This window comes from Equus caballus, chromosome 1 (assembly GCF_041296265.1).
Source record: "Equus caballus isolate H_3958 breed thoroughbred chromosome 1, TB-T2T, whole genome shotgun sequence".
NCBI lineage: Eukaryota > Metazoa > Chordata > Mammalia > Perissodactyla > Equidae > Equus > Equus caballus.
The window spans coordinates 83194253-83221458 of NC_091684.1; the positions used below are offsets into that span (position 1 = coordinate 83194253).

A 27206-nucleotide genomic window follows, 5' to 3' on the forward strand; every position below is an offset into this window, starting at 1 on the left:
TTTGTGGAAAATTTTTATATCTATACTGAGAAATAATTTTCATCTGTAGTTTTTCTTTGTAATGTCCGTTTTTGTTTAAATAGAGATAAAACTGGATCACAGAATGAGTTTAGTGTTCTCTCCTCTTCTATTTTATGGAAGAGTTTTGGAAAGACTGGTGTTAATTCTTCTTTAAATATTTGGTAGAATTCACCAGAGCAGCCATTCGATCCTAGACTTTCTTTGCTGTAGTGGGGAGGGATTGATTACTGATTCAATCTCTTTACATGTTATGGATCTATTCAGATTTTCCACTTCACCTTGAGTCAGTTTTGGTAATTTCTGTGTTTCTTGAATTAACATTGTTTTATAACTATTGTTGGTGCATTTGTCTTTTAAATTATATGTCAAACCAAAGAGTTACTACAAAAAATACAACAATCCTGGTTCTTATATTACCCACATAGTTATCCTTACTGGTACTTTTTGTGTAACATGGCCTCAAGTTACTGTCTAGAGTCTACTGTCCATCCTTTGTAGTGTCTAAAGGGAGTCTAAAGGAGACTTTAGAATTTCTCGTAGGTCGGGTCTATACAGACGTAGCTTGACCAAATTTTAGTCAGGCTTCTCTTCCCCTCACAAGCCCCTGAACTTTGGCTGTCCCCAAGTCTGAGCAAGCACAGAAATACAGAACATCACCTCTCATTGTAGGAACGCTGACCAGAGCGAGACATATTTCATGTCAGACTACTCCATCATGCTGTTCACTCACCTTCCCCACTCACTTGCCCAATTTCTTCTCAAAAGTTCTTGCTAATCCTTCTTCTTCCTCCCTACAAAAGAAAAGTCTTTTTCTATTTGATTTTGAGATGCTTTGAGATGCTGAAATTGGAGGGTTCTTCCTCTTGCAATAGTCTTTTTGAAATGTTTCTGCTTACCTAAGTCTGGATTTATTTTTATTTGATATTTGAAGGAACTTGTTTACCTTCTTCACTGCTGAGAAAAATGCTGTTGTTTACTTTTAAACAGTACTGTTCTTATTTTCTTGCTAGTATTTCCTAGTATTTAATTCATTTGATTTCCCAGTATTTAAAGTAACCTTGCTATTTATAAACAACACGGATTTACATCTTTCTTTCCTTGAGTAGCGTGGCGTTCGAAGGCACACTGGTTGAGAAGCTATTTCTCTGAGGTAGTGCAAAAATTCAGGGCTGCATTCAGCAAAAGTGATAACCCTGGGCCACAGTCTCCGAATGCTAAAGCAACAGTAACGTTTCCGAAATTCTCTAAGGCCCTGGGCAAGCAGGTCTACGAGAAACGGAGCGGGGCAGTCCGCGAGCTCGCCGCGCGTGGCCAAGGGCAGCGGGAGAGGGCGGGGAGTTTCCTGCGGCCCCTTTTGCGCATGTGCAATACCGCGTAGGCGCTGCCCCTGGGAAGATTCCTGGGCCTAGTGTGAGAGCCGTCTCGGAGCCTGCAGGACTGCGCGATGCTCAGGGAGCTGGTGCGGCCCGAGTGCTAGCGGCAGGCGAGGCCGGAGGGTTGGGCGAGAGCCGAGGGGGACCCTGCGTGGCGGGGGGCAGCGATGCCCGGCGGTGAGGAGGAGCCTCGCGGACCAGTGCGGGACCCGCGGTGCAAGAACCCGAAAGGGCGGGTGGAGGCGGTCTCGGCCCGGAAAAGGGACAGTGGGACGGGGGAGAGCCTGTCAGAGGAAGGGGCCGGCATTGGACGTGGCGACGCGGTACCCCGGGAAGGCTGCAGCGGTCGCGTGGGTCTGAACCGTCCACGACGCGGGCTGCGTGTTCTGTGCGGCCGCGAGGGTGGGGCACTTGCGCATGCGCGATGGGTGCGCTCAGCCCGGGGGGGGGGGGGGGGGGCGGGGGGCGGGGGGCGGGGAGCGGGAGCGGGAGCGGGCGGGGTTGAGGAGGGGTTTGGCGATGGGCAGAAGTGGGTGTAAGAGAATTGCTGGGAAAGATGGTTAACCTACGTGAGACTTGATTTCCTTGTCTGTGTAACCGAATATATTTACAAGGCGTGCTCCTGGAGTTTTTCAGAGAATTAAATAGTGTAGCACAGTGCCTGGCAGGAAATATTAGCTACTGTTGTTAATAGAAATACTTCATTCTTCTTACTCATTAGTTTATGCTCATCACTCAGGTCAGTATAACTCTCCCCTCTGTAAAAAAATGAGAAAACAGACTGAGAGGACAGTTTTATACCCAAAGTCACAAAACTACCAGATAAACAAGCTAGAAGACAAACTCAGAAGTTTCTTGAAATGTCATGGTCTTTCTGATGTGCTGTCTTGGGTATCAAAGCCAGCGTTGCATCCTCCACAGCACCTGGCAGAAATAATTTGACCTGTGAAGAAATAATTTGAGCTGTTGAATCTTACCTTGGAGCAGTTCTGTTTCTGGGATTTCAGGCTGTCTTCACAGTCCTTGGGACAAGACAGTATAATTGTTTCTGAGTTAGTTCTGTAACAGCCTAGCGTTGTGTTCTGAGCAGCCTTGATTTGATTTTATTGAAGGTCCGACTTGGGATTTTATGGGATAAGGAATACTCAGAATTGAACTGTGCGCCTGGATGAAGGATCCGATTAAAGTGAATTTGTCCCTTAGGTGCATTTCACATCTACCTTGAAATAAAGCACCTCTTGTGAAGTAAGGATGAGGTGTTTCTAGGAACAGAATCTCACTTGGGAGAGAACCACTCCACCATTTGAGCAAGATTCTGAGCAGAGGCCCTAGTTCCCAGAAAGGAGCAGATCTTGGGTTTGCACAGCCTGCTCAGAATGAGTGAGATTTGAATAATGTGGCCATATTCAGAAGCCATCACAGGTTGCCTAATGGAGGAAAGTCTGGACCAGGTTTGAGAAGAGAGGGGAACTGGGCTGAGATGAATGAAGAAAGGTTAGGCTACACAGGAAATATAACTTCCTGTGTATTGCAGGAGTTTTGAGGACGTGGTATGGAGAAAGGACCTTTAAAACTAGATCTGAATAAATTCTCTCTCACCGATCCCAATTCAACCCCCACTCTTTATTTTTCACTCTTCCCAGATTCTGAGCTCTTCTCACACAATGAATTTGGCATCTAAAGATATGCTGGTGATTTCCTTATACACAGCAGTACAAGAATAGTTTTCTATTTGTCTTGCAGAAAGTTGGGAAAAATAGGTCCTGAGAGTATAAGTGAGTTTCCCTGGCTTTGTGTTAATTCCCTGGCAGAGCCCAGAATAGATGTTCAGCCTCCTGAAACCCAGGCCAGTGCTGACCACATCATCACTGTTAAAACACATTTCCTAAAAGGCAGCCTTTAGAGAAACTGCCAACGCTTTAGAACAACAATTTAAAAACTTTACGTTAAAGTGCCTCCATCCCTTTTTTCATAGCTTTGGGTAAGTTCTCTACCTCAAGGAGGAAACAAGGAAATATACATGTACAGTGTGACTTTTGATGAAGACTTAGGTGTTCCTTCACTTAGTGTGTTACAGTTTGTTTAAGCAGTTTTCTCATAATGCTTTTTTTCTTTGAAATAAAATGAAGGGGTATGTACATTGTTTAACAAATCAAGAGAAAATAATTACATTCACCCAATGAAAAGTTACACGCCCAAGCTCTGCTTGACCATATCACAGTCACACATGCACATGCGAGTACTTCTTCATATGTCCCTTCCTGCCCTTCCCAAGGTTGAAAAGGATATTCTCCCACAGAGAGATATTTTACCCAGGTGATGTTTGCAGGGTTTTGTTTTTGTTTTTTTTTAAATTTTATTTTCACTTTTTCTCCCCAAAGGCCCCCAGTGCATAGTTGTATATTTTTAGTTGTAGGTCCTTCTAGTTGTGGCATGTGAGACACTGCCTCAGCATGGCTTGATGAGCGGCATCATGTCCGTGCCCAGGATCCAAACCAGCAAAACCCTGGGACGCTGAAGTGGAGTGTGCGAACTTAACCGCTCGGCCACGGGGTCGGCCCCTGCAATTTTTTAAATAGGCAAATCCAGGGGTTGCAAGGCAATCTGTATCTCTAATGATTTCATTCCTTTTTTTCTATCCCAGCTGTACCTTCAGAAATTTCTGCCTTTTTCCAAGACCAGCAAAATATGAAGAAATCCAATGTGAGTTGTCAAAGTCATTCTACCCTTTTTTTACAATGGATTTTTGAGGTTAATGACTCCTATACTTGAAATGTTAAAGTAGAAATAGATAAAGTGAACCTGAGGGAAACAGGATAGCACGGTGGTTCTCAAACCTTAGTGTGTATTAAACTCACCTGGAAAGTTGTTAAAACTTTCAGAATGGGGCCTGAGAATTTCCATTTTGGACAAGATTGCAGGTAATGCTGATGTTGAGGTCTACAGGCCAGTATCATTGGAAGAGCGGATCACTAGGACAGAGTTGGCAAGGCACATAAATACAGATCGTGTGAAGTTAGGCAGTTAGCAAATTTGAGTTGCGTATATTTCTGACTGTTCTGGTAGCCATGGCCAAAGAAAAGACTGTATGGTACATGGCTTTCATTGATGATATTATTAATAAAGCTACCTGATTTCCTTTTGGAACCTAAAGACTTTCTGGCACTGAAAGCTAAAACAAAACCTTTTGTGTTTTTTCATGTAAATGATGAATAACCTTCTGGTGGCAACCATGAAATAAATGACTATAGTTATTCTTCAGTGGAAGCAAAAGACAGGGTACCAAGCAGAACTCGGTTAATGAGGTTTTTCAGTGACCATATTACTGAAGCCCATGTAGACAACTTTCTGATGGTCTTGTTTTGTTTGTTTTCCTGGATAAAACCTAGAATATCTAGAGAATAAATTGAATGCATGTCCTTAAAATAGCTTTCCAAAATTCTTAGTTTTGCTCAGTAGGTAGAATGTTCAGTTAAGACATGATTTTCTGGCACATGTTTCTGTACTTAATGAAATTTCAGTCTGCTTCACGCAAAATGAATTCTTCTTCACCATTTGCTGGAATTTGGTTTGTAAAAGTCACCGATGATATATGTTTATTGTGGTTAAATACACATAAAAAGTGAATCATTTTAAAGTGTACAATTCAGTGGCATTTAGCACCTTCAAAGTGTTGTGCAACCATCATCACTATCTAGTTCCAGAACATTTTCATCATCCCAAAAGAAAACCTAATACCCTTTTAAGTCATTCTCCATTCCCCCTTAACCTCTCTGGTAACCACTAATCTACTCTCCATCTCTGTGGACTGGACTGGCCTCTTTTGGATATTTTATATAAATGTAATCATACAGTGTGTTTTTCTCCATCTTCTTGCACTTAGTATGTTTCAAGGTTCATCCATACTGTAGCGTCTTATCAGACTTCGTTCCTTTTTTCTTAGTCTTATTAAGTTATAATTGACTAAATTGTAAGATATTTAAAGTGTCCATCATGATGATTTGATATATGTTTACATTATAAAAGGATTTCTCCCTTTTAGCCATCTAATTAATTAACAGATCCATAACCTTACATATTTATCTTTTTTTGGTAAGAATATTTAAATTGTGTTTTAGCATATTTCAATTATACAATACAAGTGTTACCAACTATAGTCAGCATGTTATACATTAGATCCTCAGACCTTATTCATTTTATAGTTGAAAGTTTGTACCCTTTCACCAAGATTTCATTTTCTTTTTATAGCAGAATAATATTCCATTATATGGATGTACCATATTTTGTTTATCTCTTTGTTAGTTGATGGACATTTGGGTTGTTTCCTCCATACGGCTGTTGTCAATAGTCCTGTTGTCAACATTCATGTATAAGTTTTTGTTTGAACATCTGCTTTGAATCCTTCTGGGTATTTACCTTGAAGTAGAAATGCTGGGTCATATGTTAATTATATTCTTTACTTATTGAGGAACCACCAAACTCTTTTTCACAATGGCTGCATAATTTTACACATCCACCAGCAATGTATGAGAGTTCCAGTATCTCCTCATCTTCAACAACACTTGTTATTGTCTTTTTTTTTACTTATAGCTATCGTAATGCATATAAAGTAGTATCTCATTGTGGTTTTGATTTGCTCTTCCCTAATGACTAATGAGCACCTTTTCATGTGCTTACTGGGCAGTTCTTTATTTCCTTTGCAGACATGTCTATTCACGTCCTTTGTCCATTTTTAATTGGGTTGTGTATTGTAAGAGTATTTCAGTTACTAGACTTTTGTCAGATATATGATTTTCAAATATTTCCTCCCATTCTGTAAGTTGAGTTTTTATTCTCTCGATAGTATATTCTTTGATTTGAAAAAGGTTTTAGTTTTGATGAAGTCTGGTTTATCTATTTTTGTTTTGTTGCATGTGCTTTTGATGTCATAGCTAAGAATTCATCGTGAAATCTAAGATCATGAAGATTTACTCCTATATTTTCTTGTAAGAGTGTTATAGTTTTAGCTCTTATATTTAGGTCTTTGATCTATTTGAGTTAATTTTTGTGTATAATGTGAGGAATGGGTCCAGTTTCATTCGTTTGCGTGTGGATATCCAGTTGTCCCAACACCATTTGTTGAAGAGACTATTTTTTCTCCCAATGAATGGTTTTGGCACCCTTGTTGAAAATCAGTTGACCATAGATGCATGGAAATTTCTGAACTTTCTTTTCTGGTCGGTTGATCTATCTATCTTTATGCCAGTCCCATACTTTTTTGATGCTTTTGCTTTGTAGCAACTTTCAAAGTCAGGACATATGAGTCCTTCAATTGGTTGTTCTTTGTCAAGATTGTTTTGGTGGTTTGAAGTTTCTTGCAATTCCATGTGAATTTGAAGATCATGTCCATTTCTGGAAAAAAGGCTATTGACTTTTCCATCGCATCTGTAAACATAGGGGGTGTTGCAGTCTTAACTATATTAAGTATTACATTCTATGAACAAGGAATGTCTTTCCATTTATTTAGATCTTTAATTTCTTTCAGCAAAGTTTTGTAGTTTTCAATGTACAAGTCTTTGACCTCCTTGGTTAACTCTATTCCTAAGTATTTTATTCTTTTTGACGCTACTGGAAATAGAATTGTTTTCTTTATTTACTTTAAATTGTTCGTTATTAGTGTATAGAAAAGTAACTGATTTTTGTGTGTTAATCTTGTGTTCTACAATTTTATTGAATTTGTTTATTAGCTCTAATAGGTTTTTGTGGATTCTTTAGGATTTTCTGTTTATGAGATCATGTCATCTACAAATAGAGATAGTTTACTTCACCCTTTCTAATATGGATGCCTTTATTTCTTTTTCTTATCTATTTGCTCTGGCAAGGTCTTCTTTTAGAGTTTTGAATAGAAGTGGCCCGAGTGGGTATTCTTGTCTTGTTCCTGATCTTAGTGGGAAAGCTTTCAGTCTTTTACCATTAAATATGTTAGCTGTGGGTTTTTCTTAAATGCTTTTTATCATGTGGTGGTGTTCCCTTCTATTCCTAGTTTACTGAGTGATTTTATCCTGAAAAGATTATCTCTTTGCTTACTAGTCACATTTTGTATTTCTTCCAGAGTCAGTGGGTAACTTGTGTGTTTCTAGGAGTTTATTCATTTCATCTAAATTTTCACCATATAATTGTGTGTAGTATTCTCCTATAACCCATTTTATTTCTATTAGGTCGGTAGTAACATCTCCACTTCATTTTTGATTTTAATATTTTGAGTCTTGTCTCCTTTTTTTGGTCAATCTAGCTAAAGGTTCATTAATTTTGTTGGGTTTTTTTTTTTCATAGAAACAACTTTTCATTTTGTTAATTCTATTTTTCTATTCTATTCATTTATCTCTGTTCTAATCTTTATTATTTCCTTTCTCCTGCCAGAGACAAAGACCAAAATATATCTTTCTTACCATATTACAATGTCAAAAAGATAGAGACAAACAGGGAAAACACCATGTGATGACAGAAGCAGAGATTGGAGTAATGCACCTGCAAGCCAAGGAGTGCCAGGTATTGCTGGCCACCATCCGAAGCTAGGAGGAGGCAAGGAAAGCTTCTATCCAGAGTCCCAGAGGGGGCATGGTCTTGGTGACACCTTGCTTTCAGACTTCTAGCCTCCAGAACTGTGAGAGAATAAATTTCTCTTTATAAACCACCAGCTTGTGGGAATTTGTTAGAGAAGACCTAGGAATATGTGTGCCCATTTAACATAGATTTGTCATCATTGTTTTATGCTTATGTCTTTCAAGTCAGGTAGGAAGAAAAGAGGACTTATTAATCAAAAATATAATAATACTGGCTTTTATATTTACCTTTATGGTTTGCTTTAACAGTGCTCTTTATTTCTACTAATGGCTTTGGGTTGTTTTCCATTCATTTTAGCCTGAAGACTCCTTTTAGCATTTCTATTAGGACAGATCTGTTGGCAAGGAACTCCCTCAGCTTTTGTTTATCTGAGAATGGTTTAATTTCTTTATTTTGAAGAAGAGTTTTTCTAAATATAGAATTCTTCACTGCAAGTTTTTTCTTTTAGCACTTTAATATGTCATCCCACTGCCTCTTTTCCTCCATGGTTTCCAATGAGAAATTGGCTATTAATCTTTTTGAGGATCTCCTCCACATGATGAATCACTTCTCTCTTCTTTCAAGATTCTCTTTTTGTTTTTATCTTTGTTGATTATACTGTGTCTCAGTGTGGATCTCTTTGTGTTTATCCTGTGAAGTTTCTTGAGCTTCTTTGATGTGTAGATTCATGTCTTTCATCGAATTTGGGAGGTTTTCAGCCATTATTTTTCAAATGTTCTTTCAGCCCCTTCCCCTACTTCTGGGACTCCAAGTATGCAAATGTTGATACGCTTGGTGGTGTCCCACAGGTCTCTTAGGCTCTGTTTGTCTTTCTTCATTCTTTTTTCTTTCTGCTTCTCAAACTATATAATTTCAATTTACCTATCTTCTAGTTTGCTGATTTTTTTTTTCTGTCCACATCTGCTGTTGAACTCTTTAGTGAATTTTTTATTTCAGTTATTGTACTTTTCAACGTCAGGATTTCTATTTGGTTCCTTTTTATACTTCGTGTGTCTTTGTTGATATTCTCTTTGGTGGAACTTCACTCTTCTGGTTTTTTGTCCATGTTGTCTTTTACCTCTTTAAGCTTGTCTAAGACAGTTGATTTCTAATCTTTGTCTCGTAAGTCCAAAGTCTAGGCCTCCCCAGAGAAAGTATTAATTTTTTTCTTTCTTATGAATGTGCTGTACTTTCTCATTTAAGTTCCTTGTAATTTTTTGGTGAAAACTGGACATTTTTAATATTATAATGCGGTAACTCAGAAATTGGATCTTCCCCCACTCTCCCTTAGAGTTGTTACTATTGTGTGAGGTGAAGTTTTTGTTGTTGTTTAGTGAATTTCTAAAATATTTTTGTGAAGACTGTATTCTTTGTCGCATGTCATTACCTAAGTCTCTATTCCATTTGCCTGGTGTCAATTAGTGATTTACCAGAGATTTCCTTAAACCCAGAGCCAACAAAGCCAAAAGTCTCCCACTACTTGCTGTTGGGTCTGGGTGAATTAGAGCATACCTTCAACACCACACTGTTTACAAGTCTTTCCTCACCCTCATGTCCTGCTGGTGCAGAACTTGGTCCTCCAGAAGTGAGAGCTTAGGATCTTTTTGCATTTTTTTGAACATGTACCTTGTCCTGGATATGTGTGTGTTGTCTAGATTTCCAGGAATATATGGAAACTTTTCAAAGCCCCAAAGCATTTCACTCCCCAGCTTTTCTTCCACAGACGTTTTTGTGGCATATCTGTTGTTTGCTCCAACTTATATCCTTTGCACCAGTGGCAGCAACTGGTTCATTTGTCTTTGCATGTTTTCAATAGATGCTCTCCATGTAGTCATTTTTCCTGTATGAGAGAGTTCTGAGCATTCTGTGTTAGTCTTTCAGGTCTTCACCAGACAGGTCAAAACAGGCAATCCCAACTCTTTGACAACCAGCTCCAGTCTGCTCTCTCTGGCACCAGGAATCCACACCAAGAATATAGGATTCCATCCTCAAGACTGCTGCTGAGCCAGTGAAATGAGTTTAATTGTGTCTCCTGAAGTCATTAGAGTGGGCCCTAATCCCGTATGATTAGTGTCCTTATAAAAGGAAAATTTGAACACAGTTACTTACAGAGGGAAGATGATGTGAAGACACAGGGAGAAGATAGCCGTCTGCAAGCCAAAGAGAAAGGCCTCGAACAGATTCTTCTCTCACAGCCCTCAGAAGGAACAAACCCTGCTGACACCTCAATCTTGGACTTCTAGCCTCCAGATTTGCAAGATAACAAATTTATGTTGTTTAAACCACTCAATCTATGTACTTTGTTATGGCAGCCATAGCTAACTAATACAGCTTGAGGGTGACAGGAAGCAAGGGTGAGTTAAAACAGCACACATCTCTCCTACCAGGTTTCAGTTGCATTTGTTTTAATTAATCATTTGCTTGGTTGTTGTAAACCTTTGTTTTCCGGAGTTCTGATGAAATTGATTCTGATAGTTTTTGCCAGTTCTTTTGTGTTTCTGTGGAGGAGTGGGGCCCTCGTACTTCCCTACTCTGCCGTTTTCCCTGACCGAGGTCTGTTACCAATGATATTTTGCAGTTTTTGAGTTACTGGACCTTTCTGCAGCATTTGAGCATTTGAAGCCTGTGCTCTTCTGCAAAGCCTGGACGGGTGGCCCCTGTCACTTCACGCAGCCCCCTTCCTACCCTTCTAGTGATGTCTTCTTCATGGAGTCTTTTTGACTCTTGGTAAATAATGTATTCCCTGTATATTAGTTTCCTGTTATAGCTAATAAATTAACACAAATTTAGTGGCTTAAACCAACACAAATTTATCCTCTTATGGATCTGGAAGTCAGAAGTCTGAAATTAGTCTTCTGGGGCTAAAATCCAGGTGGTGGCGGGACTGGTACCTTCTGGAGATTCTGAGGGACGATTCTATTTCCTTACATTTTTCAGCTGTTGTACCACCTTCCTCCATTTTCAAAGTGCGTCACTTCAGTCTCTGCCTCTGTCTTTACAGTGCCATCTCCTCTTCCTTCTGTAGTAGGATCTCTCTCTGCCTCTTCCTTATAGGATGTTTATGATTATGTTTAGGGTCCACCTGGATAATCCAGGATAATCTCCTCTTTTTAGGGTTCTTAATCACATCTGCAGAGTCCCTTTGCCATATGCAGTAATATTCACAGGTTCCGGGGATTAGGTCATGGACATCTTCAGGGCCATTGTTCAGCCCACCACACCTGGGCTTTCATCCTCGACTCACTGTTCTGTTCTATTTGTGTCTATACATTGACTTCTCCTTCTGTTTGTGTAAGTGGACAGAAATGTATATATGTATCATGGAAGAGTATGTATTTTTGTTTTATTTGCTTTTTAGAATTATGTAGACCATCTCATTTGATACATATGTTATTACAGCTCTTTTTTTAAATTTAATGTTGCACTAAATTTAGATCTATCCAAATTGACTAATATTTTATTCTTTTTAATGCTGTCTAATACGTATATGGCGTATATGGTATAATATAATATAATGAGACCATATCACATTTTATTTGTCCATTTCTTCACTGGAAGACATTTATGTCATTTCCATTTTTCATTCTTATGTATAAACTTCAGTGAACATGTCTTAACATTTTCTCTCTCTGTATAAGAGTAAGCAGTTCTCCAGAGCATATACACATGATTAAATTGTTGGATCATAAAAAGTAAGAACTTCTGATGTTATTTAGTACTGCCGAAGTGGTCTCTTAAGTGACCGTACCACTCTCACCAGCTGTTATATGATAATACATCTTTCTTTACCTCCTTGCTAGCAATCGGTACTGTCATTTAAAAATTATGGCCAATCTGGTGGATGATGAAAACCTCATTGTTTTGATTTGTCTTTGATTTGCATTTTGATTATGAGTAAAATTGGGCCTTTTGGTTTTCTTCTGTGAAATGTTTGTTTATATATTTGTACATATTTTCCTGTTGATTTTGTTCTGTATTTCTTACTAATTTACAGATATCCTTCATGAGTTTTATGTAGTAATCCTTTGTTATATTTGTGGCAGATATCTTCTCCAGGTCTGTCTTATCTTTTAACTTTATGGTATCCTTGGTTGTATGAAAGTTTTACATATTTATGTGGTCAGATTTATGGATCTTTTTTTCATAGTCTTTGCTTTTTATTTCAGGATTATTTTTGTGTGTGGGGGTTTTTTTTTTTGCAGTTCTTTTGTCCTTAGGGTATATTTCCATTATGATGTACAGTCGCATTCCTGTTTTAAATTTAGCACAGATAATCCTAAGTGGTATGACATTAAATTGTGACACAATTAGATTTCATTTATTTCATTTGCTATTTATTTTTTGGGTTTTGTTTTCATTCTGAAAATTATTTTTTATAATCATAAAAAACATTTGTATTTCCAAAGATGAACTATAAATTATAGCAAGATATATTCAGAGATAGGTCTAACTTCTATCCCTGTCCCCTCCATCCTGTTTCTTGTTTCTTCCCTCACCCTATGCTGGTGACCATTCATTTTGTATTGTTATTTATTTATTTTTGTTGTTGTTGAGGAAGATTGGCCCTGAGCTAACATCTGTCCTACTCTTCCTCTATTTTGTCTGTGGGATGCTGCCACAGCATGGCTTGATGAGCAATTCTGTAGGTCCATGTTCGGGATCCAAACCTGCGAACCCTGGGCTACTGAAGCAGAGTAGGTGAACTTAACCACTACACCACTGGGCCAGTCCCTGTATTGTTATTTTTAATATAAGCAGATCCATCTGTAGATCTTTCTTTGTCCCTTTTTTATATAAAAACTAGCATGTTATACTTGATTTTCTCAAACTTCATTTTGTTACATAATGATACATTATGGAGTTCATTCTGTGGCACTATGTAGAGATATTCCTTAGTTCTTTTTTCAGTTGTTTAGCAGTCCATTGTGTGAGTACAACATAATAGATTCAACCAGTTCTTTATTAATCAACATTTGGGTCATTTCTAGACTTTTGCAAATATAAGTGGTGAGGTAGCCTTGTGCCTACATCTTTGCTTTTTTGGCCAGTATGTCCTTGTGGTTGATTCCCAGAAGTGGGATTTCTGGATCAAGTGGTAAATGCATAGGTAATTTAGCTAAATATTGCCATTGTAGTTGATCATTTTGTCTTCTCAACCACAAGATATGAGGGTGTTTTTATGCCTATAGCAAATTAAACTTAAGTATTTGTATTGTTATTCTTTTGGATTTCTGCCGGTCCCCTAGGAGTGAAATGGTTTGCTGTAATTTTTATTTACATTTTTCTTTTTATTTTAAAGAATGAGCTTGATTTCCTAAGTTTTGGTGGTGTTTGCTTTTCTGTTCTGTGAATTTTCTGTTTATGATTCTTAGTCATACTTCTATCAGGTTGTTGGGTTTTCCCCTTCTATATTTTTAGGAACTGTTTATATAGGGATATTAACCCTTCTTTGTCATGTAAGTTGCAAATACTTATTCCTAGGTTGTCTTTTTTGGTTTAGTTTTGTTTATTTATTTAATTATGCAGAGGGTTTTACTTTTTTAATTTCTAATTTTATGTAGTCAAATTTATTGATATTTTCTTTTATTGAATCTAGAGTTTTAGTCATGGTTAGGGAAGTTTTATTCATTTTTAATTATAGGGGAATTCACCCAACTTTTTTTCTAATTTTGTAGGATCTCTTTTTTACATTTAACATTGATTAATCCATTTGGAGTTTTCCTGATGTGTAGATGAGAATGTATCTTATTTTATCCTTTTTAACCTATCTGTTCAGTTACCCTACCATTTCTTAATGAAAATTCTTTTTCCTACTTTATGACACTGTCTGTATCATTACTAAATTCCAGGTGCATTTGAGCTTCTTTCCTTTGATATCTCTTTCTATTTATCTGCCTGTACCACATTATTTTAATTATGGGAGCTTTGTAATATGTTTATATCTGATAGGTTATCTCTCATTGCTCCTTTTTCACGTTTTTCTTGGCTTTCCTTGCTTATTCTTCCAGTTAAAATATCTACTCAGCTTGTGTTTCTCTGGGTTAAAAGCTTGATGGTATTTTTTTGAGACTGTATTAAATTGCTCTAGTAACATTATGAACTGAAATCTTTTTGATGCTAAGATTTCCTGTCTGAGAACATGGGCTAGCTTTGAGTTTCTTCAAATATAATTTTTTTAAGGAGTGATTTGATAGTTTTCTTTATGTAGATTTTGTTTATTTCTTGTTACAACTTCATGCCTAAGTATTTATAGTTAAAAAAATTAAAAAATGCTCATTCACCTAGATTTAACTGTTATAAGCCTTTTAACCACATATTCTCTCTCTCTTTATCTGTGATATCCCCATTCGTTCCCAAAGTGTTCTTTATGACTTTATTGGGTTCAAGATTCAATCAAAGATCATGCCTTTGTATTCTTTCATAATATGGATGTTTTTAAAAAGTCCTGGTCACATGTCCTGTTGAGTAGTTATTCTTGAACTTAACTATGCTTTAGAATCATCTGGAGCTCTTTAAATATTCCTATACCCAGGCTATACTCCATATCAGTTAAGTCAGAAACCCAGGGGTGACACCCAGGCAGTGCAACCATGTTGAGAAGCACTGTTGTAGAATGCTCCTCACATCTGTATTTGACTTATATGTTTTTCCTCATGATTAGATTCAGATTATATATTTTTATTATTTCCATTTATTACATGCTTCTTATAAGGTCAGATTGTACCATTATTGGTAATGCCATCAAACATCTCCATCTGAAAAGTAGATGTTCTTTCCACCCTTTAGTAAACTAATAGTTTGTCAGGTGAAACTTTGAGACTATATGAATGTCCTCTTTCCCAGTAACCTTTCATCCAGTGGTTGGCTATTTAGGTTGAGCACGTTTTGGCATGTTTATTGGTCATGTGAATGTCTTCTTTTGTGAAGTGACTGTTCAAGTCCTTTTCTCGTTTTTCTATTAGGTTGTCTTGTTGTTATTTATTTTAGGAGTATTTTATATATTCTGGAATAATCCCTTTATCAGTTCAGTGTGTTGCCAAATTTCCTACTGTCTGATTTACTTTTTTTTTTTAATTTATGGTTTCCCTTTGATTAATAGAAGTTCTTAATGTTAATGTGGTCCACTGTATTTCAATCTTCTCCTTAATGGTTAGTATTTTTGGTGTATTGCTTAAAAGATCTTTGCTTGTCTAAAGGTCATGAAGATAGTTTTCTGTGTTATTACCTAAAAGTTCTCTTGTTTTACTGATCACATTTCAATCTAAAATCCATATGGAATTAATTTTCACATATTATGTGAGATTGAAGTCGTTTGTTTTTTTCCATATGGATAACCATTTAATCCTTCATGGTTTATTGAAAAGACAGTCCTTTTCTCATTGTTCTACTGTGACACTTTTTTTTATAAACTAGGTGTCCATATTTGTGAGTCTGTTTCTAGACTATAAATTTGGTTCCATTGGTCTTTCGGTTTATTCTTTCACCAATACCAACTTCTCTTATTACTCTTAACTTTATATAAATCTTTATATCCACTAGTATGTCAGTTTTCTACTACTTCATAATAAGTTACCACAAACTTTGCAGTCTAAAACAACAGAAATTTATTATCTCATAGTTTCTGTGGGTTAGGATTCTGGGACTAGGTTAGCAAGGTCCTCTCCTTAGGCATAAGTCTGCTATCAGGGTGTCACCAGGGACTCCTTATCTGAGGCTTGTGGTCCCTTCCATACATGTCACAGAATTCATTTCTATGTAGCTGTAGAACCCACAGTAGTTTGCTGCTTCTTTGAGGCCAGTAGAAGCATCTCTGATATTTTACGTTCTTTAAAAAAACTCACCTAATTAGGTTGGGCCCACCCAAGGCAATCTCCCTTTTAATTGACTCAAAGCCAGCTGATTAAGAGATCTTAATTATACTTGCAAAATTTGTTTTGCCTTAGAATGTAACATAATCACAGGAACACAAGTCTCTCCCATACTAGAAAGGAGGAGATTATATAAGGGTGTGGGTCATTGGAGGTCATTTTAGAATTCTGCCTACCATAATTAGTGTGAATTTACCCAGTTAATTTTTCTTCTCCAAGATTGCTTTGTCTATTCTTGAACTTTTGAATTTCTATATAAGTTTGAGAATCAACTTGTCAGTTTCTACAAAAACGTCTGCTAAGTTTTTGATAAGGATTGTCTTGACTTTATAAACGCATTTGGGGAGAATTGAGATTTTTATAATATTGAGTTGTCCAATCCATGAATATAGTATATCCCTTCATTTGTTTGTTTTTGTCAATAATCCTTTATAATTTCTGTGTAATAGTCTTGGACAATGTTTTGTTAGACTTAAGTATTTCATGTTTTTGATATTACTGTAAGTGGTACTTTAAAACTATCAATTAGTTGATGGTATCCAGAAATCCTGTTGATTTTTATATATTGACCTTGCATCCAAAAACTTGCTAGGCTCACTTCTTAGTTCTAGTAATTAGTCTGTAGATGTCTCTGCAGTTTCTTCATAAAGAGTTATGACATCTTCAAATAACAGCTTTATTTATTCTTTTCTAATCTTTATAATTTTTATATCATTTTCTTGCTTTATTGCACTAGTTCATTTTTACTCTATTTGACCTATTATTTCCAATTGACCAGTTTTTTTTACCTAATATTTGACTTCTTCTTTTGCAATTCTCAGTATATGCCATGAGTATTTACAAGCTATTTGTTTTGATAACCTGGGAATGATACTTCTTCTCTGTCTCTGCTTATGTCTGTTGGCTCATGATTATCCACAGTAGTCATCTCCTAAGTGAGGGATATGTAATGTAGGAGCTGTAAGATAGTCCATTCGCATTTGAGAAGAAAATGTTCAGATGCCTACTTACATTTATTTTAATCTAAAAACATAAGAATGAAATTTAATATATAAATTGACAATATAAGTTTACAATTTATAAATAAAAACTTTTCCCAGATGGAAGAGTAACTGAATATTTTGGACACCCATATTCTATAGGAGTTGTGTCCAAAATTATTCAGTAACTTATTGCCTGAATACCTCTTTAGCTCTTTATCTTGTCATAGTCCCATAAAGTACCCTCCTATGTGCTGATTGCTTTTCCTTTAACTACATATTTGAGATGTGTCTGTGGTTATACTGTTGCCCCAGGTTCATGAATGTTACTCTGTTATTGTTTAACAACTCAAAGCTTTACCTCTTCAGTGAACAAAACCACCCAAATAGCAGGAATAGAACTTTTTGCCCCTTTGTAACCTCAGTCACCTTTGCACATCTTTTCGCAATAGTAATATCTTATTGTGTTGTATGCTTATTTGTGTCTGTTTATCAAACTAATGCTCCTTAAGAACGGTAACATTGTTTTATTTGTCTTCAAATTCTCCCAAAGTAGGAGAGTTCTTTATGGCACATAGGCACATAGTGGGATACTGATAACTTATTACAGTGGTGGGGAATATCTTTTATGATTTCTTCTTCTCTAAGCAAGTATAGTATAAAAGTCAACATCCCAAAAACACAGTTTCTGGTACCTCTAAATAGTGAGCATCATAACAGTTCTCATACAGCTTTTTCATGTCTTCCAGTTCTGATTACTTAAATTGGAACGTAAATATGCTGTTTCAGGGATCCTTATCAATTGAGGATGTGACTGTGGGCTTCACCCAGGAGGAGTGGCAGCACCTGGACCCTGCTCAGAGGACCCTGTACAGGGACGTGATGCTGGAGAACTACAGCCACCTCGTCTCAGTGGGTAGGGACTGTTTTCCATGTAGACTCCTAGTGTGCACATCCTTTCTTGGTTGCTGAAAACTGTGGGAACTTTGTTGAATTTAATGATATTTAAGTTTGAGATTCAGGGTGTTAAGCAGAAGGACTGTTGAGACTCCATGAAGAATGTTTTCTTTTTCAAGATTGAAATTGGCCCCTGAAGCTTCATTTTCTGTCTTCTTCAGAGGCCCTGAGGTCCATGAGCCTAGCCTAATTCATGTCATTTCCCATTTACAGGATATTGCATCCCTAAACCGGAAGTGATCTTCAAGTTGGAACGGGGAGAACAGCTCTGGATATTAGAGGAAGAGTCCTCAAGCCAGAGCCACCCAGGTGAGTTAGTGAGTATTAAACAGATGGACACTGGGTGACATGGTGCGCAGTCTTTTTATTCTCAAGTGTTTGCTCGTATGTTCATTTTCCATTCAGCAAATATTGAGTACCTACTGTGTGTCACTAAAGTTTTAGGTGCTGGAAATACATCAGTGAACTACATTTTGTCTTTGACTTCATGGAACTTATGTTCTGATAAGGAGAGAAAGATAAAAAAGAAACAAGAACACATATACACACATATAATATGCCAATAAAATAGCAAGGAAATTAAAGAAGGTTAAATATGATGCAGTGTTATACATTTGAAAGGAGCTTCAGAAAGGCCTTTTTGATGATATCAACTTGATTGAAATGAGGGTGAGAATCATGGGGAGTCTTGATGGCAGAAGTAACATGAAATGTCAGTCCACCGAGGCAGGAATGTATTTAATGTTTTTGAGCACTCACAAGTGTCAGTGTGGATTGGGGGAAATGAGTGTGTGAAGAGTGGTAAGAGTTGGCATTATAGAGGTAATGGGAGCTCAAATTATATAGGGCCATTGGGCCATGATAAGGACTTTGATTTTATTCTGAGTGAAATGAGAAGCAGTTAGTATAATTTTACCTGATAAGCATCATGTGCTGTTTTATCTTTTAAATTGATTTCTCTGGCTGGTGGGCAAAGAAAATAATATAGGGGGCAGAGGGATGAAGGCAGGAACATCAGTCAGGACAGTATTTCAATCTATGAGAAGGTGATGGTAGCTTACCCTTGGGTGGAAGTGGTGACAAAGATTAAAAGCAATTGGCTTCTGGACCTGTTTTGAAAGTGGGGCCTATAAGATTTGCTGTTGAATTAGTTAAAGGATGTGAGAGAAAGAGAGGAGTAAAGACTGACTGCAAAGACCTTGTCCAGCAATTGGATGAATAGGTTCCAGTTGCCAAGATGGAATTTTGGGGAGTAACAGTTTTGCAGGGATATTAGGAGTTTCAGTTGCACATACCAAGTTCCAGATGACTATAAAATATCTAAGTTTACATGTGAATAAGCATTTGGATGTATAAGCAGAGGTGGTTAGGGAAAGAGTCTAGGTTGGAGGTAATTTATTGGGTAAATAAAAATTATAAATTAGATATATAAATTATATTTGGTATATGTAGATGTAAATTACCAGCTTATGGTATATTTAAAGTTTTTAAATTTAGTATTTAAAGCTAAGGGATTAGATATCCTCTCCTTAGGGGAAGGAAGGGACAGATTTGAGAGGTCTTAAGGTTGCTCCCTGAGGACACTATCTTTCAGAAGTCGTGAAAGTGAGGAAACTCAGCAAAGAGCAGAGAAGAAGCAATTTAGGGGTGAGGGGGAGACAGGGAATGCGGTATCCTGGAGTCAAGTGAGGGTAGTGTTTCAAGGAGAGTGAACTTCTTTGAAGGAGGAGGTGTAAGTCAGCATTTTCTCTCTCTGTGCCTGCAAATCATTCAGAAACATTAAGGAAAATGAGCAACAGAGACTCCATTTTATGACACTAGAGGATATCTGAAATCCCAAATCAATACAAGTGTAAAAGCTGCAAAATCACTGAAAAAATCAAGCAGGAGTGTATGTATCAGCAGATGGATAGAAAATAAGAGCATTTCTGATACTCAAAGGAACTGGCAAAGTACTTTTCAGGGACAAAGTACGTAGTCTGAGCTGTGGGAAGCTAAATCTTTAGAGTAACAGCGATGCTGTGCACAGGATAGCTGGACCTTCCTTGGATACACTTGAGTTTTGCAAAGCAGATATATTAGGGTTAAGTGTGGAAACAGATATGCAAGCCATATTTTTCAGTAGCACTCTGTTTCTATGACAGTACAAGAAAAGAGACTTTCCATTTGGGGAAAAAAACCTCACGGACGCCTATATACAGAGAAATAAACTTACATGCTATCCTAGTGGGTATTCCTAGAATGCAGACTCTGAAGCAAAATCTTACTTGATAACAATTGGTCAGGATGTGCAGACCTACAAAAATGAGGGCATGGGGGAGTAAGGCTGGTTAGGAGGAAGGGAAAGTACAAGGGGGCAATTACTTAGTTAGCTATAAAGAGCTTAGTTAGCACTCTAATAAGCATATCTGATTGCTCAGTCTAGCGAGATATCTTCAGAGTCTTCATGTGAGCCACTGCGTTCCGGAACAGCCTGTCAGAAAGGTGGAAGGGAAAATGATGTATCTGCTGTCTTCTTGTTCGTCTCTCCCATTAGATAAGGCTGTTCTGTACAGTTTTAACTCCCTCTCATTTCTCAATTACATCAGACTCTCTTGGCACCTGCTGGAGATGCCAGAGCCTCCTTGGGTCCAGTTCAGCCACTGGGGCAATGTGTAGTCTCTGTGAACTCAGCACAATACTTGGTGTTCCTCAGTCGGTAGCTGCAGCAGTGCCAACCCCAGTGACCTGGCTTCATGTTTACCAACAGAACAAGCCATTGCTGAAGCTACTCTGGTGAGATAGGAAGGCAGATCTGGGTTGATCTATAAACTGAGTCTGGTACATGGGCAAAACACTTGTTCAAGAGGAATTATCCTGTTAGCGTAAAGACATGGCTCTATTCTCTCTCCCAGGTAAACCTCATGCAGTGAGCTGTCCCTTAGCTCATGCCAGCACAAAATGCATACAAACTCTCAAGAAAAAAAGGAATGAAAAAATTCAGAAAAAAAATAGTAGGTGATTGAGTTGTCATCTGATCAAAGTGGTCATAAAGTATATAAATAATGTGACCAAATGTTAAACCATGAATTTCAAAAAGGAGAACTAATTGAATTGTTTACCTCTGTGATACAAGAAAGATGTTAATAAGGCAATGGTAGAAAATGAATTGTGGGATGTCAAACTCAGAAAAGAATTGTAACAGGAAATAAAATCATAGTAAAGAAGGCAAAGTGGAAGAATCCCAAGGAAGAATAGGGACTGCTGAAATTCAAAAATAAATGAGGAAAGTGAGCAAGGAGAAACTGAGATAAATAAAACTTGAAGATTACATAAAAAAGAATAAAAGAGATTCCATATAAATATCATACTTACAATTCATTCCCCAAAATAGGAAATCAAAGAAATAGGACAAGTATTTTAAATATTCCAAGAACTCTTTTTTGGAGGGAGAAAAACCAGTACAATTGAATCTACTTAAGAGGGCAAACCTTCAGTCAGGGTAATGGAGCTAAAATAGTGAACATCATAATGTAGCCTAGTAAAATAAAGATTTCAAAGTTACTAGATTTCAAAGACAAAGGATCATTTTGACAGCCAGTAAAGAAGAAAAAGTCCAACTAGCTTCAGTCTTTTCCATAGCAAAATTTGCTGCTAAAAATCAACAGAGCAATTCCTACAAAATCCTCAGGGAGTCAGATTAAGAATTTTATACCCAGTTGAAAAGATGTTTTTTTTTTTTTAAAAAAGAGCAAATCTATTTCGAATAGGTAGGAACTCTGAACCTTTGTTCCCAGAAGCCTCAGTTAGAGGATGAATATCAGATAGTCAAGAAGTGACAAAAAAAGCACAGTAAAAAGATTGGTGGTGAACTCTGAATTTAACTGAAGAACTAATTTTAAAGCAAAGGTGGAAATTAGATAACAGAAGAGAACGTAACAGTTACAAATCTAGGCAACACAGAAAGGTTCTATCTGTTTTGATGACAGGCTAAAAACAAGTGGAAAGAAGTGAAGGTATACTGATACAGTGAATTCTGTTAGAAAAATATGTGCATTCCTAAAAAATCACTGCTCTATACAAAATAGTGTATTGAAAATCTCAGGGCTAATGGGAAAATCAGGTGGGGGTATAATATTTAAAAGCTTTGTCATTGACACAGTAAGAAAGCAGTGTTGAAGTCTCCAGCTATACTGTCGCGTTTGTTTTTTACTCCTTTCAGTTCTATTGGTTTTTGCTTTATGAATTTTGAAGAATTGTTAAGTGCACATATATTGGGATCTTTATGTCCTCTTGATGAACTGACCCGTTTATGATTATGTAATGTCTCTCTCTATACCTGGTAGTACTCTTTGTTGCGAAGTCTACTTTGATAATATAGCTACTCCAGCTTTCTTTTAATTAATGTTTTCATGGTATATCTTTTTCCATCTTTTTAGTTTTAACCTATTTATATTTAAAGTGGAATTATTACAGATAACACTTGGTTGGGTCTTTTTTGTCTAATGTGAAAACCTCTACTTGTTAATTGGAATATTTCAATCACTTAAATTTAACATAATTTTTATATGTTTGGACTCAAATTTGTTATTTTGCTGCTTGTTTCCTATTTGTCCTATCTGTTCTTTTTTTCCCTTTTTTCTTCTTTTTATCTCTTTTTGATTAGTGGAGAATTTTTATTTTGCTTTATCTCTACTATTTACTTGTTAGTATCACCTCCATTTTAGTTTATGTTTTAAGTGGTTGCCCTATTGCATCAGACTGCTACTGGGGAAGCCAGAGCCTCCGTGGGTCCAGTTCAGCCACTTGGGCAATGCAATCTCTGTCAAGTACACATTATACGTCTTCAGCTTATCACAGTCTAATTCAAATGACATTATACTATTTTACATGTAGCCTTACAATCTTATAAGAGTATACTTCTATTCCTCTCTCCCACTCTGTGATATTGTAGTCAAACATTTTTACTTAGAAACCTCGTAATGCATTATTAATATTTTTGCTTTAGACAATCGTCTTGTAAAGTTATTAAAAAGTCTTCATTTTACCGTCTTTTTTTTTGTAACCGTTTTCGGTACTCCTTACGGTCGTGTGTCACATAACATTTCAGTCAATCGCGTGTACGATAGTGGTCCCGTAAGATTAGTACCATATAGCCTAGGCTGTACTCTTAGGTTTATGTAAATATATTCTATGATGTTCGTATAACGACAAAATCACCTACCATGCATTTCTCAGAATGTATCACCATCATTAAGCAACACGACTGTATTTCTTTGTGTATCTTACTCCTTCTAATGCTTCCTTTAGTATTTCTTGTAACACAGCTCTGTTGGCAGTGAATTCTCTCAGCTTTTATTTGTCCTCAGAAGAATTTATTTCATCTTCACTAGTGAAAGATGTTTTCTCTGGGTGTAGAATTCTGGATTGACACTTTTTTCTGTTCGTCCTTTAAAGATGTCACTCCGTTGTCTTCTGGCTTAAGTACTTACTTCCTCCTTTAATTTTTAAATCGTTGTCCCACTGTATTTAATGTTCTGTTTTCTCTAGCTGCCTTAAAGAATTTTTTTTATCTGTGGTTTTCAGCTGTTTGGCTTTGATGTTTCTAGGTTAAGCTCTTTTTTTTTCCCTTTGATTTTTCTTTCTTGTTGTTCTCTTCACTTCTCAACTCTGTGCTTTGATGTCTTTCATCTCCTCCCCCTCTCCCCCGTTTGGACTCCAGTTAATTATCTGTGGCTCTGTCTGATGTTATTCCATAATTCTTGGATCTTTTGTATCAGGAGAATTTTCTCGATGTTTGTGCTCCATTTTCAGCTGTTAGTTATCTTTCCAAGCCTGTGTCACAAAAAGTTTATCTCCTGCCCTTTCTCCTTCTCCTGCAGCAGGCTTCTGCTACTTGTTACTCTGTGCTTCACTTGTGGTGGTGGCAGGGATGTTCTTTGTTGTTCTGATCCATCCTCATTCTGAGGTATGTGCCTGGGCCTCAGCAGTAGGGCTTTCTCAGTGTGCCTGCCTCTTCTTGAGTGGTAAGAGACGTCTACTTTATATCAGTAAAGGCTTCTAGGCCCAAGATGGTTCTGTGCTCCTCCCCTAGGGATAGAGTGTTCATCTTTTACTCTTTCTTCTCTATACCCCACATAACGGTATCCAGATTGTTGGCTAAATCCATCTCAGATTAGTAGCTTGCTATAAGCAAAAGAAAACGAGTCCTCTTTTAAGGAAAAAAGTACCCCCAATTCAGGGCATTAGGATTCTCACTTACAAAGTTCAATAAAATATGTGTGTAAAAAAACCCAAAAAGTGACATCAGCAACATGGTGGGGTGAGCTGTTCGCTTTGTCTCTCTCTCTTCAAACTACAACTAAATGGGCATTCATTGATCAGTGGAGGATACCCACACAGCACATCAGGATGCCTGATAGACCCATGTAGCTATATGTCAGAAGGTGGATGCACTACCCCTGGGGAGGTGGTGAGATAGATGAGCACTCTCCAGCCCCCCGGCAGCCCTGTGCACATGTGCGACTGCTCTCCCAGCTAGAACAACCATAGCACCTCTGTGGTCCCGAGGGTGGGAATGTGCATCAGCACAACTGTGGAAACAGATGATGGCAGCCATGAATCCCCAGGTGATTGCTTTGCTGTCTGGTGGGAGAGGCCACAGTGCCGCTGTGGTCCTCAGGGAGCAGCCCAGGCTCAGGCCCAGTGGGGAGGCCCCGCCCACCAAGCACAATGGGTGGTGTGACCTAGGAGGAGATGGTGGCAGGTCTGTGCACCTGGGCAAAAGAGTTCCAGGGTGCTGTGAATGCCCATAGTACCACTGTGGCCCAGAAGAGGGGAGCGTGTCTTGGCAGGACCGTGGGAACAAGTGGAAGCAGTCTTGAGCCCCTGAATGATCACTTTCTTGTCCAGTGGAAGAGCCCACAGCCCCACCATGGTCCCAGCAAGTGGCTCAGGTTTGGATCCAGTGGAGAAGCCCATCCTACTATGCGCATCAGCTGGTGTGACCTAAGAGCAGATGGCAGCAGATCTGCATGCCCAGGCGAACAAGTTCTTGGCTGTCTCAGATACCCATAGTACTACTGTGGACTCGAAGAGGGGAGTGTATCTTGGTGGCACTGTGGGAGCAGGCGGCAGCAGCCCTGAGCCCCTCCGTGATCACTTTCCTAGTTGGTGGGAGAGCCCACAGGGCTGCTGCAGTCTCAAAGAGTGGCCCAGGTTTGGATGGGCACAGCTGACAGAGATCATGGTGGGCTCAGAATACATAGCTCCTGTCCCCACACCCCCCACAATGATGGCAGGTGAAATCTGCGACAAGATACTATCACTATGCAAAGGCACACATCCACCCTATCAAATAGTATGAAGAAGTTGTTAATGTTCTAGACCAGAAGGAAAAAGACAAACATCCAGAAATCAATCCTGAAGGCACAGAAATCTACAATATAAATGACAGAGAATTCAAAACAGCTATCAGTAAAAAACTCAACAACTTACAAGAGAACTCAGACACTTAAGTGAAATCAGGAACAAAATTAATACAGAGGGAATTCTTCACAAAAGAGATTGGAACTATAACAAAAAATCAGTCGGAAATGTTGGAGGTGAAAACACAATGAATGAGATAAAGAAAAATCTGGAGTCCTTAAATAACAGAGCTGATATCATGGAGGATAAAATTAGCAATTTAGAGGATAGGAATATAGAAATGCTTCAGATGGCAGAGGAGAGAGAACTAAAACTAAAAAGAAATGAAGAAATTATTTGAGATATCCAAATCAATTAGGAAATGGAACCTAAGGCTCATAGGTATTCCAGAGGGAGAAGAGAAGGAGAATGGAGCAGAAAGCTTGTTCAAAGAAATAATAGCTGAGAACTTCCAAAACCTGGGGAAGGAGCTGGAAATATGAGTGAAAAAAGCCATTAGCTCTCCTAACTACATCAATGTAAAAAGACCTTCTCCAAGGTTAGTAATGTGACTTATATTTTTAAAATATGTAATAGGTGAAATTTAAGTTTTTCTCCCTTAATGACCCTTAAGTGTGGCTACCTCTCATCTCTGTGGCACAAAAACTGGTACTAAATTCCCATTTAATCCCCCTTCCTAAGTATCACTCATACATGTGCTTTCCTTCCCTACAACTTCACATTGGATTCCTAGGTACTTGATTCTTGTAAATTCATATGTGAAAAGTACATGGAACAGTGCCTAGCTCATGATGATGATTTGCTATTCTTCCTATTGTTATCATCATCATTATTATTTTTGAGCACATTTCTAAGTTTAAATTCAAAGTTCCAGATGTTATTTGAATTATGCTTTCTCCAAAGAGAGCATATCTTACTTTGCTGTGTAACATATAATGGATGTTGGATCATTACATAATTAACTGTGACTCTTGATGAATGAGAGAGCCTTTATGTTTATTCATTCAGAAAATTCTACAAGGAATTGAATTTTTTTATGTTAATTTTTATTGAGTTTATGATAGTTTACAATCTTGTGAAATTTCAGTTTTACATTATTGTTTGTCGTTCGTGTTGTAGGTGCACCCTTCACCCTTTGTGCCCGCCCCCACCCCCCCTTTCCCCTGGTAGCCACTAATCTGTTCTCTTTGTCTACATGTTTAAATTCCGCGTATGAGTGGAGTCATACAGAGATTGTCCTTCTCTATCTGGCTTATTTCACTTAACATTAATTCCCTCAAGGTCCGTCCATGTTGTTGTGAATGGGATGATCTTATTCTTTTTTTATGGCTGAGTAGTATTTCCTTGTATATATATACCATATCTTCTTTATCCAATCATCAGTTGATGGGCACTTAGATTGTTTCCACATCTTGGCTATTGTGAATAATGTTGCAATGAACATAGGGGTGCATGAGACTTTTGGAATTGCTGACTTCAAGCTCTTTGGCTAGATACCCAGTAGTGGGATGGCTGGGTCATATGGTATTTCTATTTTTAATTTTTTGAGAAATCTCCGTACTGTTTTCCATAGTGGCTGCACCAGTTTGCATTCCCACCAGCAGTGTATGAGGGTTCCTTTTTCTCCACAACCTCTCCAACACTTGTTACTTTTTGTTTTGGTTATTTTTGCCATTCTAATGGGTGCAAGGTGATATCTTAGTGTAGTTTTGATTTGCATTTCCCTGATGATCAGTGATGATGAACATCTTTTCATGTGCCTATTGGCCATCCGTATATCTTCTTTGGAGAAATGTCTATTCATGTCTCCTGCCCATATTTTGATCAGGTTGTTTGATTTTTTGTTGAGCTGTGTGAGTTCTTTATATATTATGGAGATTAACTCTTTGTCGGATATATGACTTGCAAATATTTTTTCCCAAATGCTACTGATTTCTGTAAGTTGATTTTTATATCCTGCAACTTTGCTTCAGTTGTTGACTATTTCTAAAAGTTTTCCAGTGGATTCTTTGGGGTTC

General features: G+C 37.8%; 1 protein-coding gene across 4 annotated transcripts in view; it reads left to right on the forward strand.

The window, feature by feature from the left end:
* Nucleotides 1-1367: 1367 nt before the first annotated feature.
* LOC100056282 (zinc finger protein 33B) overlaps nucleotides 1368-27206 on the forward strand; it is a 33310-nt gene continuing 7471 nt past the window's right edge. Inside the window, exons 1-4 of one of the 4 annotated variants that reach the window (XM_023646827.2) lie at nucleotides 1368-1480; nucleotides 4039-4097; nucleotides 17614-17740; nucleotides 17995-18090. In XM_023646827.2, the coding sequence (XP_023502595.1) occupies nucleotides 4083-4097; nucleotides 17614-17740; nucleotides 17995-18090 (238 nt within the window). In that variant the 5' untranslated portion in view covers nucleotides 1368-1480; nucleotides 4039-4082. Of the gene's footprint in view, nucleotides 1797-4038; nucleotides 4098-17613; nucleotides 17741-17994; nucleotides 18091-27206 lie in introns of all 4 variants that reach the window. The other 3 variants (XM_023646812.2, XM_023646818.2, XM_023646819.2) reach the window with 3 other exon arrangements.